The sequence below is a fragment of the Nansenia antarctica genome, assembly GCF_963989245.1.
Source record: "Nansenia antarctica genome assembly, chromosome: 4".
Lineage (NCBI taxonomy): Eukaryota > Metazoa > Chordata > Actinopteri > Argentiniformes > Microstomatidae > Nansenia > Nansenia antarctica.
Genome location: NC_137689.1, coordinates 62,620,341 through 62,638,973, shown reverse-complemented (window position 1 = coordinate 62,638,973; position 18,633 = coordinate 62,620,341). Strand labels below are relative to the sequence as shown.

At 44.9% G+C, this 18,633-nt stretch overlaps 2 protein-coding genes across 2 annotated transcripts; both read right to left on the bottom strand.

Annotated features, from left to right (window-relative positions):
* Positions 1–721: 721 nt before the first annotated feature.
* On the bottom strand, positions 722–9,690 carry LOC308156669 (uncharacterized protein). The gene is made up of 4 exons (XM_080530067.1): positions 9,603–9,690; positions 3,161–3,245; positions 2,601–2,682; positions 722–2,111 (listed from the first exon to the last, which is right to left on the bottom strand). The coding sequence occupies exons 1-4, from the start codon at positions 9,664–9,666 to the stop codon at positions 1,587–1,589; spliced, it is 756 nt and encodes a 251-aa protein (XP_080386193.1). The 5' UTR covers positions 9,667–9,690; the 3' UTR covers positions 722–1,586.
* A 109-nt stretch (positions 9,691–9,799) lies between these two features.
* LOC308156241 (interleukin-31 receptor subunit alpha-like) lies at positions 9,800–18,580 on the bottom strand (the record flags this gene model as incomplete). The annotated part of the gene is made up of 12 exons (XM_080529590.1): positions 9,800–9,828; positions 9,929–10,072; positions 10,278–10,376; positions 10,973–11,182; positions 11,511–11,718; positions 12,136–12,215; positions 14,506–14,668; positions 15,022–15,149; positions 16,046–16,221; positions 17,509–17,629; positions 17,939–18,193; positions 18,526–18,580. The coding sequence occupies 12 exons, from the start codon at positions 18,578–18,580 to the stop codon at positions 9,800–9,802; spliced, it is 1,668 nt and encodes a 555-aa protein (XP_080385716.1).
* Positions 18,581–18,633: the final 53 nt, after the last annotated feature.

The following is an 18,633-nucleotide window of genomic DNA, read 5'->3' as shown; positions in this document are numbered from 1 at the left end:
CCTCACTTACAAAGGAATTGCACTTTATTTCTCTTTATCTCTTTGATTACTTACCTGTACTGTCTTCATTACCTATCACCACTGTTATTATTATTATTATTATTATTATTTATTGTTATTTATTTATATCCTTCGTCCTGGGATGCACCACTTGGGATTTTGTGGGGGGGGGGGGGACATGTTTGTGTTTTGTGTAAAAACAAACCAAAACTGAAAAGTATTATTTTTGTATATCTGTAACATCTCAATAAAAAGAAAGTAAAAAATAAAATAATAATACATCTACATATTTCCTATAATTATTCACATGAAATTTAGACCAAACATTGGTATTAACAAACAAAAAACTACACAACTGAAATGGCTCTCCACAGTCTAGTGAAAAGGTCCGCATGTCAAGAATTGACTCAACCTGACTCATTGTGTGGTGAACACCGCAGCCATGTTTATATCGCTAGGCGTTCCCAGGAATATTCCACATAAACAGGAATTCTGTGGATCATGTTTTGATGGATTGTTAGGGAAGGTTGAGACTGGGTCAGAGTGATATAAAGTGAATGACTCAGAGTCAGTGTACTGTCAATGCACACTGGGGAGGTTCCTCCTCCAGGCTCTAGGACACATTCTTGGCACACTTGCGCTGTTCTCAGGATGTGGTGAACCAACACCACGCACGCACGCACAGAGGAATTGCTATAACACCAATCCACAGACAAGAAGATACCATTTTCATAATTTACTCAATGATATATACAATAGATTGCATAAGGAGTCATGCATTTGACAGTACCAGTTAATGTCCCACTTTACAATAATCCACAAATATACAAATAATATTTCAGTTCAAGTTAATGACAGTATCACCGTTTTTGTGTGCCCATCAAATATTGCAATATTCATTGTTTAATCTTAAACATACCGGTACTTAAAACTGACCACTCAGTCAATATGCTTTTCTCTGTAACTGCACCTGGGCCAGATTTAGAGACCACGGTTAGTGGGGCACCAGTCCAGTTAGACTAACCAGGGGTCGGGTAACTTGGTGCCATAGCAACCGGGAACTTAGTCTCTTGGGGAGAAGTTGAGAAACATCTCAAAAACGATGTATAAACAGCAGTGGTCAGCAGAGCAGAACAACATGGACATAGGATAGAGCCATGTATGGGAACCAATGTCAATTGTAAGTTACGATGGACAGATGTAAAGCTATTCTCTCTCTGTGAACAAGTATATAAGCTGTAACTTCCATCAGTACATTGCTCGGTCGCTCACTACACCACAGAGCATGCTGCCTTGGAAACATCTGTACAGAGAATGTAACCCAGATCTGCATAATACAATGATTACGATTCAACCTTCTCTCTGAGTGATCAATGTTATTCCCGGCGGAGTTTTCCCTGACCACATGACTTGACTAAACATAAATACAGTAGAACCTGACCATGACAAACAATGGGCCTTTTTTTCCTGGTCAGGTGACATAAGTCCACCCATAAGTCCTTGAAGACCAGAATCAGAATGAGTAAGACAACGAAGCTGAGAAGCTCATTGGCTACTGGCGTATGTCCATGTCCAATCACCGTCCTTCACCTGCCCTGTCTCTGTTCCAACATGTCGACCGTCACATAGGCTGTGAGCGGGGTCGGGGTCGTCTTGCTGAGCTGCTTCGTCTCCAACAGAAGCTCGCTCTCCTCCGTGACGCCCTGCATAACCTGACTCCCCAACCCAAAACCCAAGCCCACAGGAAGTTCCACCGGGCTCTGGTTCTTGTAGGGGTTGATGGGACAGCTCTCGAAGGTCTGGATGACTGAGGAGACAGTGGTCATCTCCGCAGGGGGGGCTAGATGCTCGTCAGGGTGCCCCAGTCCAGGGGGGTTCCCTGGGCCTACGCCTGAGTCCATGCTCCCCTCTCTGGGATCATGCTCACAGGAGGTCCAGCTACAGAAGCTGGGGATTCGCTCCTCTCTCTGGTTGTTGATTGGCTCCTGGTCCTGTGTTTCCTGGTCCTCTGTGGTCGTTGGAGTGATGTCACCCATCATGGCGTCCACCTCCCAGGGGTAGACCCTGTCACAGAAGCTCTCTCGTTGCGGGGGGTGGTTGAAGGGCTGGATCTGGGGGGTGACATGATCACACACGTTTCCAAAAGGGAATGGTAAAGACAGTAGGAATGATGGAAACTGCAGCCTGTTGGGCCACCCTGAAGGAAGGTTCATTATTCACTAGGTTCTGGGTACTAGGAATAAAGTTGTAAATAAACTGAACTGTAAATAAACTGTAGACATTTTAGAGAATTACAGGAATACATTACTCTTCTTCAAACTATGGTGAATTGGTGGTGTAAGGGTTTGTAGTCCATATCTACATTGAATAGGACAGATGTTAAGCATTTTAAGGTGAGATTGTGTGATTATACCTTGTAGGGTATACCTTGTATATACTCTGAGAGGACCAGAGGGAATAGAAGAGTGAATAGAAAAGTACATAGAACAGTGAATGGTGCAGTAAATAGAAGTGTACATAGAACAGTGAATAGAACAGATGTATAGTATGTTAAGGTGAAGGGATGTGAGGTTTTGTGGTATGATGTTATTGTTGTTTACCATGTGACCAGTCTGAGAAGACCAGTGAGCCAGGGAACTTTGACCAGGGTCAGGCACCATCTTCTCCATAAACATTCTCCACCTACCAATCACATTATAATGAATAATCATTAATAATAATAACTACAAATAAGCGCAAAAAGCTTTACTCTTAATTTTTGGTATTTACATTTGCGTTTGGCTTCCATGGCTTAGAACAGAACAGCCTGAACACATGACACACACACACACACAATAGGTCTGAAACCAGACTGTCAACAGTTGGTCAAACCACAGGGCTAACCTGAAGCATACTGTGCTGGCTATTTCTCGTTTCCAGCACTGTTTCAGCTATGGTATATATATATATATATATGGTATATATACATGTAACCAGAACAGCTCAGTACAGCCCATCACAGCCCAGTATGGCCCAGTACGGCTCAGTACAGCCCCGTTACGGCTCAGCTTGGCTCAGTGCAGCCCTGAACAGCCCAGTACAGCTCAGTACGGCTCAGCTCAGTTCAGACCTGCGGGGTGAATTAGGGTTTAAAGGTGAATCCACCATTTTGAGGACCTACTGAATAACACAGAAGAGTCCCGTGAAGAGGATGATGAAGATGCTGAGGCCTCCAAAGACCCCCAGCAGGAGGATGAAGGGGCGATCTAGGGGGTGAAAGAAATATACAGTATATACATAATAAACAAATAATTTTGTGCAATCTATAATATGTAAACAAAGGCTTTTATTTATCTTGAGCAGAATATAACTATTAATGTGTTCAATCAGCAGATGTTGTTGGAACACGAGTTTGAAATGCAGGTCAGAACAGATGCACTGAATGAATATACCATACTATATAGCATAGTAATACACTGAATCAATGTATAGGATAGTAATATATTTGATCAACATGCTATAGGATAGTAATATACTAGATCAACTTACAAAGGATAGTAGCATACTGGATCAACGTACTATAGGATAGTAACATACTGTATCAACGTACTATACATGGAGAGTAAAACTATAGCCCCTTTCACACATACAAGCCTTCCCAGTAGATTCCATGCAATTTCCAGGGTCGGCGTATGTCTGAACGTGACTGATGTAAAGCGATCAACTTCTCCAGAATTGATTTAATTGAGTCGTCACTTACAAGCGAGTTCGTTTAATCTCAACGAGACGTCCTTGATATAACTTCTAAGATAAAATGATCCAATCAAATATTCGGGACCACTACTGAACTGAGAATATTTATTCGAGCACATCAGCAAACAATAGCATCAGCAAGCAATAGCATCAGCAAACAATAGCATTTCATTCCATGGAAAGGGGTCTTATCTAGCTTCACCTCCTCAGGCCAGTATCAGCTGGTTAACTGCAGAAGCTTCACCGGACAAGAGCCCCGTTTCGCCTTGGTGCATAGTCTTTATACATGTTCCTTAACATTTAGGGATGGGCTGTCCCTCTGGTAGGTTTTATGGTAAGCGTCTGTTTTATATCGGTATGTGGCTTTCGACTCCTTTCGGTGTCCGTGCGAGTGTGTTATCTTCTTCTTCTGACCCCCCGGTCGTTTGTCATGGTGAGAGTGTTCGGACACTCTGTCGGCAACGGTATCCTGAGCAGCCTAGTCTTGCGCGACGTTAGATACACACACATTCTAATGTTTTTTAAGGAACCAGTAAGCATATGCACACAGTTATGTTTTTAGGATGCACAGATATTTTGATAGTTATTTTGGGTGTATTCTACGTACGTTCTAAAGCACTAATTGGCCAGTTATTTAATCTTCAAACACATTCCCTCCTGACCAGGTCTGTAGGTCCTATGTCCTTATCAGGATCACTTGTGTAAACATCACTGTTGCCAGGCCCACAGACTCCCATGACTTGGGATTCGATTAACAAGTTAAAATACAGTATAGAAGAATAGACTTATCATTAATCATTAGTTATGATAGTATAAAATGAGTATAGGAAAATAGAATATCATAACAGCAGGTACAAAATGGTTGTTAGTACATAGGTAAAAATAAGCAATCTACAGCCGGTTTGAACCACAACACTTTCTCCCAGTCAGGAGCCCCTTCCCCCCATGTCGCTCAAAAGCAGAACCTCTCTTTTATGGTTCTGTGAGACTTCAACTGACCTCAGTCACATATTATTTAAATGAACACACAGTACTTGATTTATCACTTCTAGTTATTTTAATACAAATCCCTAACACTGACCAGGGAAATCCGCCCAGGCAATTACCCGGGTGATGACCATGTATAATTCCATGCAATTTACCGGGTCACTCACTGTATGCCTGAACGGAAGCCTGAACATTGCCTGGTCTGTCTCCTTTCACAGCTGTCCTGCATCGTGCAACCAGCAGGGCAGAGCGCATAAGAACTGCCCCAGACTCTGAATGTCGCTACTGCTAAATATAATTCCACAACTGGACACTACTTCATTTCCAATCATAGTGGAGGTAGGATATATGGCAGACAGTGGTGTGCCGTCAGGGCCAGCAAGGCCTTCTCTGCTGGCCTAAACATCATCAGAATATACATTTAATTTTTATATATTTTTTCTACAAATATGTATTAAATTATTCCCGTAGTCTATTCTCTTCATTTCATAGCTTTCCTCTTGGTTGCGCTGCTTCCAGACATTTGGAGGGCTGGCCTTTAGCTTTTATCCAATCAAATTCAGCCATAATGTGTTGCCAGGGTACCAAGAAATCTGCCCGCCTGCAGATTCAACAGTGGCGCGAGTACAGATTGTAATTTAAAGTGAGCGAGAAAAGAGCTGTGGCGTACCGTGGTCAGATCTCGAGTTGGCGAGCAAATCCAAGCAAATCCGACGAAGGGGCCTTCTGGATGGCGGAGCACCTGATCAGCACCTGCACGTCTTTTGATTGGATACAAACTATTGGGAGGCGGAGCTAACACACTGAAACTTGATCTCGCTAGCTTGTGTAGATGGAAGCTGTTGTTCTACAAGCCGAACCCCGACGTTAGCGACGCTATCCATGTAAAAGGACTTATTGGTGGAACTGATCAACTGTACAACAGAGTCATTGAAGTCTTCTTGAGGAAAGAAAGGAGGATGGATTTTGTGTTCAAATAATCAGTTGTTTTGGTGAGTACAAAGCATTTAATGTTTTCTGCAAGAGATGTAGACATACGGAGCGACCCTGGGGTTCGTAGATAGAGTGTGTGGTGTGGTGCGGTGCACTGGCTCAGCTGTGTGAGTAAAAGTGGGGCTTCAATGCGATCTTTTAACCACTTCCCGGGCTGCTACCATGGAAAACGACACACCCCCGTGACCGTATGAACACGAGGAAGATAACCGGCCTTAAATGGAACCTCGATACGGTTCTCCTATCGAGATCGACAGACCGCAAAGTTCGGGAAATAACTGACGCTTTCGTTTTCATGCAATGAATTGAATACACCCAGACTAGGTGCCGCTATAATAACAATGGCAACGCCCGGTTATACTGCGTTTCTGTCTAAATGTATAGTTTCTAGAGCCATGGCGTGTCATAATGATGGTATTAAGAGGTGGAATAATTCAGGTAGGACATCACTGAAGGCCTAGGTGTGAAATGCACCGCCCGCCACTGATGGCAGATATGGCAGTCTCATCGGCTCCACAGTTCTTTGCAGGGCTGGACTGGGACAAAAATTAGGCCCTGGCATTTTTGGCCCAGACAGGCCCACCCCAATCGGTCGGACCACACCCACCAGCACAAAAATACTTGCCTTATATACTCGTCTTATATACTGTGCTGTACAGTCATATGACAAACTGTAGTATTCCCCCAAACCACTACAAAGACGACTACATACAGTAAGCAATGGTACCAGTGCAAGTAGACCAGTGTACTCAGTGATCAGATTCCAGAGCGAATTTACGAACGCAGCCTTGTTGTTCTCGATTTTTTTTTCCATTATCAACCTATCATTGCGCTTTAAAGTAAAACAAAGCACGCAACTGTCGCGTCTATCTTTTCATGGCAACTCTACATTGTGATTTACAAGGGATATTAACTAATATTAAGTAATATTATTACTTGGTTACATTTTGCAATTGATCCGCGGTACACATGCGTGCCGAACCGTGGGGGGCGATCCGTTACACCCCTACACAGCTACCTATATTTTCCTTACCGGGTCAACGGTTACAGGCTGACTCGGCCCGCTTCTTCTGTATCCTCTCTATCCTCTGTATCTGTACCCTGCTCCCGCTCCTCCCTGCTAGCCTCCTCTTCAACCCTAACCCTAATCCTCTGTATCTGTACCCTGCTCCCGCTCCTCCCTGCCAGCCTCCTCTTCAACCTGTTGCTGTTGCTGCTGTGGTAAACTTGAGGGTGCAGCAAACATGTTTACACATTTGGCAGCATCTGCCTCGAGTTTCTTTTTGTTTTTCTCCCTAAGTTTTTCCCAGCCTCCCTTCCGTTTTAGTGTGCTTTTGCGCTCCATCTCTCTTAGTATCTATCTAGTAACTATCCAGGCTAACTAAATTTATTTTGCCGGCCGGCTCGGCCCAAAACTACCGCGAAACTGAGACGGAGGTCTGGTGCTGCGTGCGTGCGTGACCCCTGACCCCCCCCCCTTCTCTCTGTTGATTGGGCCAGCCCAGTGTCTGTATAGAAAATTGGCCAATGGGCCGCTGCCCCTGATTTGGTGGAAAGGCATTTTCAGCAAAGTTAAAACACGAAAATCTGTGCTCACTACCTTTTCCAGTTGAACATAAACTAAACTATTTCAATGCTGCTACTGTTTGCGAAGTTACAAGTTCCTTACATCCCACCATTTTTTTCAAAGGATGCAAAGTTCTATACGTTCATAGCCTATGGAGACGTTTTAGTTGATCCCAAAGTCTGTTCAAACCCAGGCAGCGAGACCAGTAAAAAAACACAACTAGATCTTCTATAATTCTAACTGGATAGTACTTCTTTTCCAATCATAGTTAGTTAGATTACTTATTTAGCTAGCTTACTTTTACGTATCAAATGTACATTTTGTGATATAGACGCAGTGCACACCGTCTCCTCTCAGCTGTCCTGCATCGCACAGTTAGAGCCTCTGTGTCTCTACTCACTGTGGGAACGCCTCCTGCATGACCTCACCAGAAGCTCAATATCATTGCAGCAGCCCTCATTGGCTGGCCCAGATGACGCTTATGTCAGGAGGGGAGGGACCCTCCTCCTTTATAAGGCATAGACAGAGCGTCAGTCGCCCACTAAACTTCTCCGCAGACGGCTGAACCGCCAAGTTAGCCTGTCTGGGGAAGACCAACTCCTGTGTGGGCCAGCTGAAACGCTGCTGTCACAGAACTAACGCGGTGGCGTCTTCAGCCATACCTGGACCGAGCTGGGCGGACCTAGTTCCTTCAAGCCCTGACACCGGTTTCCTGGTGCTGGATGACCAGGGAGATGAAAGCCCTACCGCTGCTCGGTACATCCCAGAGAGAGATGCGTACAACGATGAGGGAGAGTCGCCCAACTCGGACCTCATCTTGTCAATCGATGATGAGGAGGAATCCCACTTCCCCATCGGTAGGCGCGGGGCTGCAAAGCTCCCTACGCCGGACGGAGGTAACCAACCCTCCGCCCGTCTCCTCTGGACCTTGACATGCAAGACATGTGCAAGCAAGCGGCTAACAGGCTGAATATCCCATGGCCCGTCGCCCAAACGGAAACTGCTTTGACGGGAAGAGACTGCAGATGGCGGCCAAGACGGGTAAACAAATGATGCCGTTCTTCCCGGAGCTACTCGACGAGATACCGTCAACGTGGAAAGAACGGCCATTCAACGAGAAACACCCCGTAGTTGGGGGTTCTCAGCTGGACTGTGAGGGGATGGACTCCTTCGGCCTTCGCCACATTCCGTCGATCGAGCCCATGGTAGCAAGCCATCTGCACCCGAAGGCTTCCATGTCTTCATCCCGTCCATGTCCGCCAAATCAGACTGCTTCCAGTCAAGCCTTACCGATAAGTGCTACAAAGCAGTGGCTCTGTCAGAGAGGGCTCTCAATGCCTCTGCCCTTCTGTCAGCCTACCAGGCTGAGCTGGAGGAGGATATGACTTCCAACACAGATTTCCATTCTCAGGGAGAAAGGAGCTAGAAGAATTGTGCCTCTCAAGGAGAACCACAGCGGGTTCTACTCAAGGTATTTTCTGGTCCCAAAGAAAGGGGGGGGCATTAGAGCTATTCTAGACATCCACGCTCTGAATCAGCACCAAAAATACAGGTTCGGGTTGTTGACATACTCCTCCCGTTGCGTTTTATAGGTTCACATTAATCGACCTGAAGGATTAATAGTCTGCACGTGGGAAAGCCAACGTGCCAAAGCCAAATCTTTCCCATTGGATAGTGGGGTCTATTGCCTTGGCTTACTCTAGTAGGGGCCTCCATCCTCCCGCGGGCTTACATGCGCACTCTATTAGAGGTCTAGAGACCTTGTGGGCTCTCTTTAAAGGGGTTTCTATTCAGGAGGTGTGTGCGACGGCACACACATTTGCTAGATTTTATAGGTTGGATGTCACGACACCAACTCTAGCACATTCAGCACATTCAGTCCTCAGTTTGGGTTCCTCTTAGGACGTGGCTCCTAGTGTGTGAGGGTCCATTGGGGACAGTTGTTGTTTTGCAGGCATGTCTGGCAATACGGGAGTGAGTATTTTCCCACAGTGAGACACGAAACGAATACTATGAAAGAGAACTTTAGGCTATTTAGTATAATCATTACTCATAGTAGTATGAGTAGTATCTCACCAGTTCACCCTTCTTGCTACAGAAGCGAGGAAGAGGTGTACTTGAATGACGACTGATGCTCCGTCTACGCCTTATAAAGGAGGAGGGTCCCTCCCCTCCTGACATAAGTGTCATCTGGGCCAGCCAATGAGGGCTGGCTCAATGATATTGAGCTTCTGATGAGGTCACACAGCAGGCGTTCCCATAGTGAGACACTCACTCAACCTCCTCAGAGAGCCGGGGTTATGTAAACAACCTAAATACTTACTGTATCTGTTTGTTGTGAAGACAGTGATGCTGCTATTGGTTGACCCAGTAACAGCGGTGGCCATGACATGAACTCTGTATTTCCTGCCTGGTTGGAGATGTTCTAAGATGACCAGCTTCCTGCTGTTAAGAGTTACATCTGAGAGGAGAGAAAGGCAATAATGTTTTAATTGATGTTTTATTTCTACAGGGGATATCTTACTGAGACCGGACACCCTTACTGAGCCCTGTAGGAACAAGGTATAGTATCTGGCTATCTCAGTTTCTATCTGGCCATTCTCACATAAACAGACAAACAAACAATCAACAGTTTATAAGGAGACATACTCATCTCAGGCTCTGTCTCTATCTGGTAGAACACCGTGTAGTTGACCACCGCTCCGCTACAGTAAGTCTGTGGCACCGCAGTCCAGTTGACCCAGGCGCTCCGGTCCTCAGCTTCCACATGGACAGAGGAGATGTTCCCTGGAGCTGGCACACAGGAAGAGGAACCGTTACACAACAGGATCTGAACATGAAAGGTGCCGGCTTCCCAGGCACAGATTATGCCTACTCCTTGGCCTGGACTGAAAAGCTATTTCAATAAAGATCTAGTCCAGGGCTAGGCACTTAATCTGTGTCTGGGAAACTGGCTCTAGACACATGAATAAAAGTTAGAGGAAAATGTGTTCTGTACCTCTTTCTTTGGAACAGATGCATGTAACATGTTCCTGTCCAGTCTTGTCATTGTTCAAAGGAGTTACTGTTATAGTGTACTGCTTAAAAGGCTGCAGGCCTGAGAGAGAGAGAGAGAGAGAGAGAGAGAGAGAGAGAGAGAGAGAGAGAGAGAGAGAGAGAGAGAGAGATAGAGAGAGAGAGAGAGAGAGAGAGAGAGAGAGAGAGAGAGAGAGAGAGAGAGAGAGAGAGAGTGAGAGGAAGAGAGAGAGAGAGAGAGAGAAGGAGAGAGATAATAGCTGTTTGGAAACATCCCAATGTTCTGTAGGTCTCTAAGTGCAAACTGTGGATAAGAATAACAGGCTGAGTGGTGAGTGGCTGTAGAGAAACCCAGTCTAGCACCATTAGTTGTTAAAAGTCTCCCAACCACAATGACAAACTAAAAGAATGCAGCAGTGGGCAGTTCAATCTCAAACAGCTGGCACTGATTGACTATGGCATATGAAAAAACATATTGTTCTCAGTTTACAGCATGTCAGATAGTTAAGCCAACACATCAATATAACACAGAATAATCCTGTATCTAGCTTTCCACCCAGCCACCCGCCCACCATCCTTCCATCCATCCACCTATCCATCCCTCCATCCATCCACTGACCCATCCATGCATTAATCCATCCATCCATCTTTCCTTCCTTTTCATCTCAACCCACTCACCAGTCAGTGAGATGTGAGTGTCTGGTGTCTGTGTCCAGGTGTAAGTGGTTCCATCTGTGGTCCAGTCTACCATGTAGCTATGGACCAGCTGTTCAGGGAGGGTAGAGCCAGGGGCAGGGACAGGGGGAAGGCCAGGGGCAGGAGCAGCCCAGCTGACCTGGATGACACCATCATGGGCCGAGGTGTGGACCTGTCTGACCTGAGGGAGAGCTACAGAACACACACACACACACACGCACACGACAACTGTTACAGCATGGTCGTATCTACATCAATGTTACAGTACATCATAATGAAAAGCAGAAGAACAATTAACATTATAATCGACTAACAATAATAACTGTATAATGTAAAAATAATACTGTATTGTAATTTGTAAACAAAGAGATGTCCAAAGCCACCTCAGCATTACGCTTGAGGACTAAAGCACAGGACACAAAAATATCAGATTGTACATGTTGTCATGGTGTGTACTAACGTATTTTGCTACATGTTAACAATGAGGTACAGGCAACTGAACACTCATAGGAGGACCTACTCGCTCCGACGGCTGGTACGTAGGTAGAATCTTCTGGAAACGTGATGTCATGGCTGTAGGCAGCCAGGGTGATTCTGTGTGCCTCCTTGTCCAAGGTAACCCTAATGTTATCTCTAGTTGTGTTGAAATGTTTGACAGGTATGGGGTTGTTGTCAGTCATCACTCTGACTCTGTAACCATCCACAGCCTTGCATGCCGGTGAGATGCCCTGCACAGAGAGAGGTCCAGGACAGAGCAGAACAGTACATCACAACCATTCAGTATTATCCCAAACTCCTTTCAGAAATCAGTGGGTCTGTTTGGAGTTATATTTGGTCATCGTTTTGGGAATGGAAATGTCTTGTAATGTTGTACTGCTTTGATTGTAACCTATACAGGATAGGAGGAAATTACATGTGGTTGACATTGACCCTTGTGTTGTGATGAGGGTAGCCCTGCCTGTTACTTCTAGGCCCAGATATAGCCATTGAACTAGGAGGATGTCCTCTTGGTATAACACTTCAGTCTGTGGCATCCATGAGCGAGGTCCCAGGTTCAAACCCCCAGCCGTTACATATAGGCCCCTTTTCAATTGTTCTCAAGAGTTCTCAAAACTCGTCTTGCCCTCCTGTGTGTGTCACCTTACCTCCCACATCAGGTGTACCCTCCTCCCGGTGATGTCAGAAACTTCTATCTTCCTCCACAGGTTCAACGGTATAGAGCTTACTGTTCAGAGAAACCAGGGGTAAAAAACCATCTTAGCACTAGTTCAAAACCATCTTAGCACTAGTTCATTGTAGTCTATGATCCAAAAGACGATAGTGTTTTAGCCTGTTTCTATCATACAGAGATTATAAAAAATGTAAATGTTTCCCATTTAGTCTACTATACTTCATGCTACCAGACTCAGACCTCTACCAGACTCACAGCTCTACCAGACTCGCACCTCTACCAGACTCGCACCTCTACCAGACTCGCACCTCTACCAGACTCGCACCTCTACCAGACTCACACCTCTACCACTCACACCTCTACCACTCACACCTCTACCACTCACACCTCTACCACTCACACCTCTACCACACTCAGACCTCTACCAGACTCACACCACGTCACACACGTCTACCAGACTCACACCTCTACTAGACTCACACGTCTACCAGACTCACACCTCTACCACTCAGACCTCTACCAGACTCACACCAGCCTCAACCAGACTCAGCCCCTAGCAAGAGACTAGCTTCCATCATTAACTATTCATAATCACTTTATGCTGGTTCCTCTGTTTCCTTTTCCTCCCACAGCTCTATCAACAGGCAGCCGTAATTGTTTTCAGGAAGTCATCACATGATATATCAAGTCAATACAGGAGAACACGTAGTACCATTCAACAGCAGTGGTGTGCCGTCAGGGCCAGCAAGGCCTTCTCTGCTGGCCTAAACATCATCAGAATATACATTTTATTTTAATATATTTTTTCCACAAATATGTATTAATGATTCCCCATAGTCTATTCTCTTCATTTCATAGCTTTCCTCTTGGTTGCGCTGCTTCCAGTCTCCGATTGAGATTTGGAGGGCTGGCCTTTATGTTAGAGCTTTTATCCAATCAAAATGTGTTGCTAGGGGGCTCCAAAATCTGCCTGCCTGCACGTTAAGCGGTGCCGCGGATTCGACCTGTAACTTAACGTTGGAACGAGAAAACCTGTGGCGTTCCTAGTAAACCTACGTAGATGCGAGCAAAAGCAACAACGGCGCCTGCTGGAAGGCTCAATGATGTCAGCACCCAGCACGTCTTTTGATTGGATACGCACTATTGATACGCACTATTGATATTCACTATTGAGATGCGTATATGCCGGTAGATGTGAAACTTTTGAAAGTGCGCAGGGAAACGGAGCATCACAACGAAAGCTTTCGTTGACTGATCGATAATACTGATCGATTGTGTCCTGTTTTTGGGTAAACAATAACTATCATTTAGGGGACACGATGAAAGCACCGAGTCCACAAACAGAGGAAACTACGTTGAGCTTATTTCTTTTCTGGCTGAAAACAACCCAGATTTACATTACCACCTGTCCACAAACAAAGTGTTTACTGGGACGTCAGGCAAAATACAAAACGACCTGATTTTTGCTATTGCTTAAGTGATGGGAGAAGAGATCAAAATGGAGATTAAAAAGGCACCCTTTGTCGCTATTATGGTGGACGAGACGACAGACGTGGGTAATGTAGCGATCTTAAAGATGTTAGTTTAACACTCTTCATTGTAAATGCGGATTTATTGATTAAAAATGCTTCGGAAATATTAATATAACTCTGTTGTACTTGTCTGACTATGTTAAGGTGATGCAACGCCCGGTTATACTGTGTTTCTGTCTAGTTTCTAGAGCCATGGCGTCATAACGATGGTATTAAGAGGTAGAATAATTCAGGTAGGAATGTGTCGGACATCACTGAAGGCCTAGGTGTGAAATGCACCGCCCGCCACTGTTCAACAGTAATACTGAAACTGAAAACAGGCTATTGTACAGTTAGCTGTCTCAAGCAAGACCATGTACAATATATGAAATAATATATATAGAAATGAAGAAACCTTCAGAAACTTTCAGAACCTTTTCTTTAAAGAATGTATGATCAGGAAATGTGTAAAGGTGGTGATTGGTTCACAACGTTGCTCTAGACAGACTAGATTTCACCAGCCCTGTGTGTCAACTAAAGTCACAGACCGTCTCCTACCCGTACGACAAGTATCAATACTCATGTGATTTAAGGGATAGTGTGTAAACAGGATGCCAACCTTGTTTCTCACACCTCATATCCAATCAGTTGAGGTGAAGAGGCTTGTAGAGAAAAACACATTTCTAAAATATTATTCAGGGTCAGGAAGGTTTCCAACCTCTCCAGAGCCAGAAAGTCAATCCATCCAGCCATCCATCCATAAATCCATCTACCCATCCATCCATCCATCCATCCATCAACTCATCCATATTTTTGATTGAACAGTGTCTTACCATTAAGTGAGGAGAGGGCTGTCTCTCCACTGGTCCATTCGCTCCAGGGGGCGTGGCCTAACGCACAGCGCACCGACACTGTGTGGTTGGTGCAGGGCTCCACCTCCCCTGTGGTCAGAGAGCCCAGGATGGCGTTCACATTCATGGACGTGTTGATCACATGCTACAGGAAGTGAATAAACAGAAGAGAAAACAGAGACATCAGTGACACACACACTTGTCACTATAAATAGCTCAGCTCAAACTTCTTTTTAGATACATGCTTTTTCAGGGAACTAAGATGGCTTCGTTTTGTATTGTTTTTCTGAGAAAACAGAGCTATGCTGACACAGAAGGAAAATAAACAAAGTCTTACACTGGACTCTGGACTCTGCACTATTAAAGCTTTACTGTCCAATGTCATGACAACTGGACATTTGTTCTGCTCTAGGAAACAGAACTATGACACTGCGCAGAGCAACAGACAGAGATCTTACCATTTAGATAAATGGTCAATTATAAAGCTGCATACTGTACCTGGGCATATTTGACTTGACAGTTTATTGACCAGCCTATATAACGCTCTCCTTCAGGTCTGCTCCATTCAACCCTCAGACGGTTGAACAGTGGAACCACCTTCACCCTCTCAGGATGGTCGACCTTCACTGTGAAAGCATCATCCCCAATGTTACGGATAAGATGGCCATTTCTTAGAAGTAACATACAAGTACATTCACAAGACATACAGGTGCATCTCAAATTTGTATTATATTCTAGAATTTAATTCAAAAAGTGAAATCTATTCTAGATTCATTACACAAAGTGAAATATTTCAAGCCTTTTTTGATTTAATGTTGATGATTACGGCTTACAGCTGATGAAAATCCAAAATCTAGTACCACAAAAAATATTAGAATATTACATATGACCAATCAAAAAAAGGATTTATAATACAGAAATGTCGACCTTCTGAAAAGTATGTTTATTTATGTGTTGCGTCTCTCCATTTTGTCCTGCATTCAATGTTCCTCTATATTTCCTACTCATACCGTCACATAGGCTATATTCCAATATCCACATTAGTGTACCACATAGAATAAAGAAAAGTATTGGTATAGTGGTATAAAAGTATTGGGATAGTGGTATGCTGGTGAGGACATTGGAACACAGGCAGTTTTAACGTGTTTCTGCTCCGCAGTGTCTCGTAGGAACAGCAGCCGGCACACTCTGTCTGTTTCTATTCCTCGCTCTCTCTTTCTTCCTCCCTCTCTCTCTCTCTTCCTTTCTCTCCCCCTCTCTCTCTCTTTCTTCCACTCTCTTTCTTCCTCCCTCCCTCTCTCTCTCTTCCTTTCTCCCCCCCCTCTCTCACTGTCTCTCACTGTCTCTCACTCTCTCTCTCTCTCTCTCAACTTTACCTCCCCCTTTCCTCTCTATCTGTGTGTATGTGTATGTGTCCACAGGGTGCTGGATGAAATCCTAGAGAAGCTGGTCCAACTCATACAGGAAGATACACGCGCACGCGCAAACACACACACGCTCTCTATGCATTTTGATTACGTACTTGTTTGCCATGGATCCAGTGGTTGTGTGACTGAGTCGACCTCCCAGGCAGTGGTCGTAGCTCTCACAGTGATGTGTTGAATACGGGACAAGATGGGCATGTCCGTGAATGTACACGACCTTCTCCTAGAAGTGCATGTATTGCCCTCCCAATTTCCACCGCCATTAACTTTCTCCCTACATAGAGACAGACAGGTAACAACCCCTACACAGAGACAGACAGGTAACAACCCCTACACAGAGACAGACAGGTAACAACCCCTACACAGACACAGACAGGTAACAACCCCTACAAAGAGAAAGACAGGTAACAACCCCTACACAGAGACCGACAGGTAACAACCACTACACAGAGACCGACAGGTAACAACCCCTACACAGAGACAGACAGGTAACAACCCCTACACAGAGACAGACAGGTAACAACCCCTACACAGAGACAGACAGGTAACAACCCCTACACAGAGACAGACAGGTAACAACCCCTACACAGAGACAGACAGGTAACAACCCCTACACAGACACAGACAGGTAACAACCCCTACACAGAGACAGACAGGTAACAACCCCTACACAGACACAGACAGGTAACAACCCCTACACAGAGACAGACAGGTAACAACCCCTACACAGAGACAGACAGGTAACAATCCCTACACAGAGACAGACAGGTAACAACCCCTACACAGAGACAGACAGGTAACAACCCCTACACAGAGACAGACAGGTAACAACCCCTACACAGAGACAGACAGGTAACAACCCCTACACAGAGACAGACAGGTAACAACCCCTACACAGAGACAGACAGGTAACAACCACTACACAGAGACAGACAGGTAACAACCCCTACAAAGAGACAGACAGGTAACAACCCCTACACAGAGACAGACAGGTAACAACCCCTACACAGAGACAGACAGGTAACAACCCCTACACAGAGACAGACAGGTAACAACCCCTACACAGAGACAGACAGGTAACAACCCCTACACAGAGACAGACAGGTAACAACCCCTACACAGAGACAGACAGGTAACAACCCCTACACAGAGACCGACAGGTAACAACCCCTACACAGAGACAGACAGGTAACAATCCCTGCAACACCTGTGGTGTGACCCTGAAGACCTGTGTTAGCACTGAGCACTTAGGCTTGAGCTCAGAGGGCTAGCACAGTTGTGTGGTGTACAGAAGGTCACAGGGACATGCAGCTGTTGGTCATTCAGAATGTGACAGAGAGGAATGTTGAGGCCAAAGTGGATATAGTAACAGGAAGCTTGGAAAAGCACGTGCTGTATATCAGGGGAGGCTGGTGGAGGTAGATATCAGAGGATGGGCTCATGGAATTAAATGAGGAATGGTATCTAAGACTTCCTCATTCCATTCATTACAATGAGCCTGTCCTCCGATTTCTACCTCCACCAGCCTCCCCTGTTGTATATACACACGGTCAAAACTCACCATTTCCTATAGACTGTGTATTTTACTTTCAATGAGGAATCATTCATGTTGTCCTCCCAGTGACATGTAAAATTACTTGATGGTGATGTAGACATGACACATGATATGTTACTGGGTCTCTCTGATGAAAAAGAAAAGAAAAAGAAAAATATGATAAGTCTCAAAAAAAGATAAATTCAAATGGATGGATTTAACAATGAATGATGATGAGTCCTTGGATGACGTGCAAAAACAACAACAAAAGAAAGAGTCAGTGACTGAGTGAGAGAGAGAGAGAGAGAGAGAGAGAGAGAGAGAGAGAGAGAGAGAGAGAGAGAGAGAGAGCGAGAGAGAGAGAGAGAGAGAGAGAGCGAGAGAGAGAGAGAGAGAGAGAGAGAGAGAGAGAGAGAGAAGCTTAAAGATTATAAGCGATCCTCCATATTGTACTAACGGTATGTTTTGATGATGGTCCCACCCAGAACCTGCTCAAAAACCAGGCTGTGGCATTGGACCGTTGCCCTGTGCAGGGAGAAGTTCCCCAGGGCCACAGCAGAGAAGGTGGAGTTGATGACCTCATAAAGGCTCTCATCCACCCTCTGGTTGTTCAGGGTCCAGTAGATCTTGCCGTGGTTGTGAGGGTGATCTTCACCACTGCACGTGTTCTTGAACACAATCTGGATGTCGGAGCCCAGCTCGATGTAGGGGTCTTTGGGGATAACTTCACATGTACATCCTTCACGCTGTCCTGTTGTTGGAACAATTAAACATAACGGAAACTCTGAACTCTGAAATATGACAAACATCTTAAAGCACCTAACTATAAGGGTTATGGACAACTCTAATTTGAAATATGAAATCCCAAATGATTTCATAATACATGTACATCTATCATCATTACCAATAGGGTATCAAAGATCTTTAATGGGCCATAACAAGCGCTTCGGTTCCTATAATCACAGAATGAACCTACTACAAGTGAAGACTTCAGGTCTATCTGTTACAAGGTTTGCTTTGATCCTTAGAGCAAGACAGCCTTACCTTTAGAGAGTGCTAATAACACTAGCAGCATCAACAGGACTGGAGTGGAATACATCTTTCTCTGACTCTATAGGCAAACACACAGAAACACAAATGCATTATAGCAGT

Excerpts from the sequence above, each read along its gene's own strand:
- LOC308156669 (XM_080530067.1), bottom strand. The coding sequence starts at position 9,666 with ATGGCCACCGCTGTTACTGGGTCAACCAATAGCAGCATCACTGTCTTC. Across the intron at positions 2,683-3,160 it reads GGACTCTTCTGTGTTATTCA|GTGGAGAATGTTTATGGAGA; the intron begins GTAGGTCCTCAA and ends TGTGATTGGTAG. Across the intron at positions 2,112-2,600 it reads CTTCTCAGACTGGTCACATG|ATCCAGCCCTTCAACCACCC; the intron begins GTAAACAACAAT and ends GTCACCCCCCAG.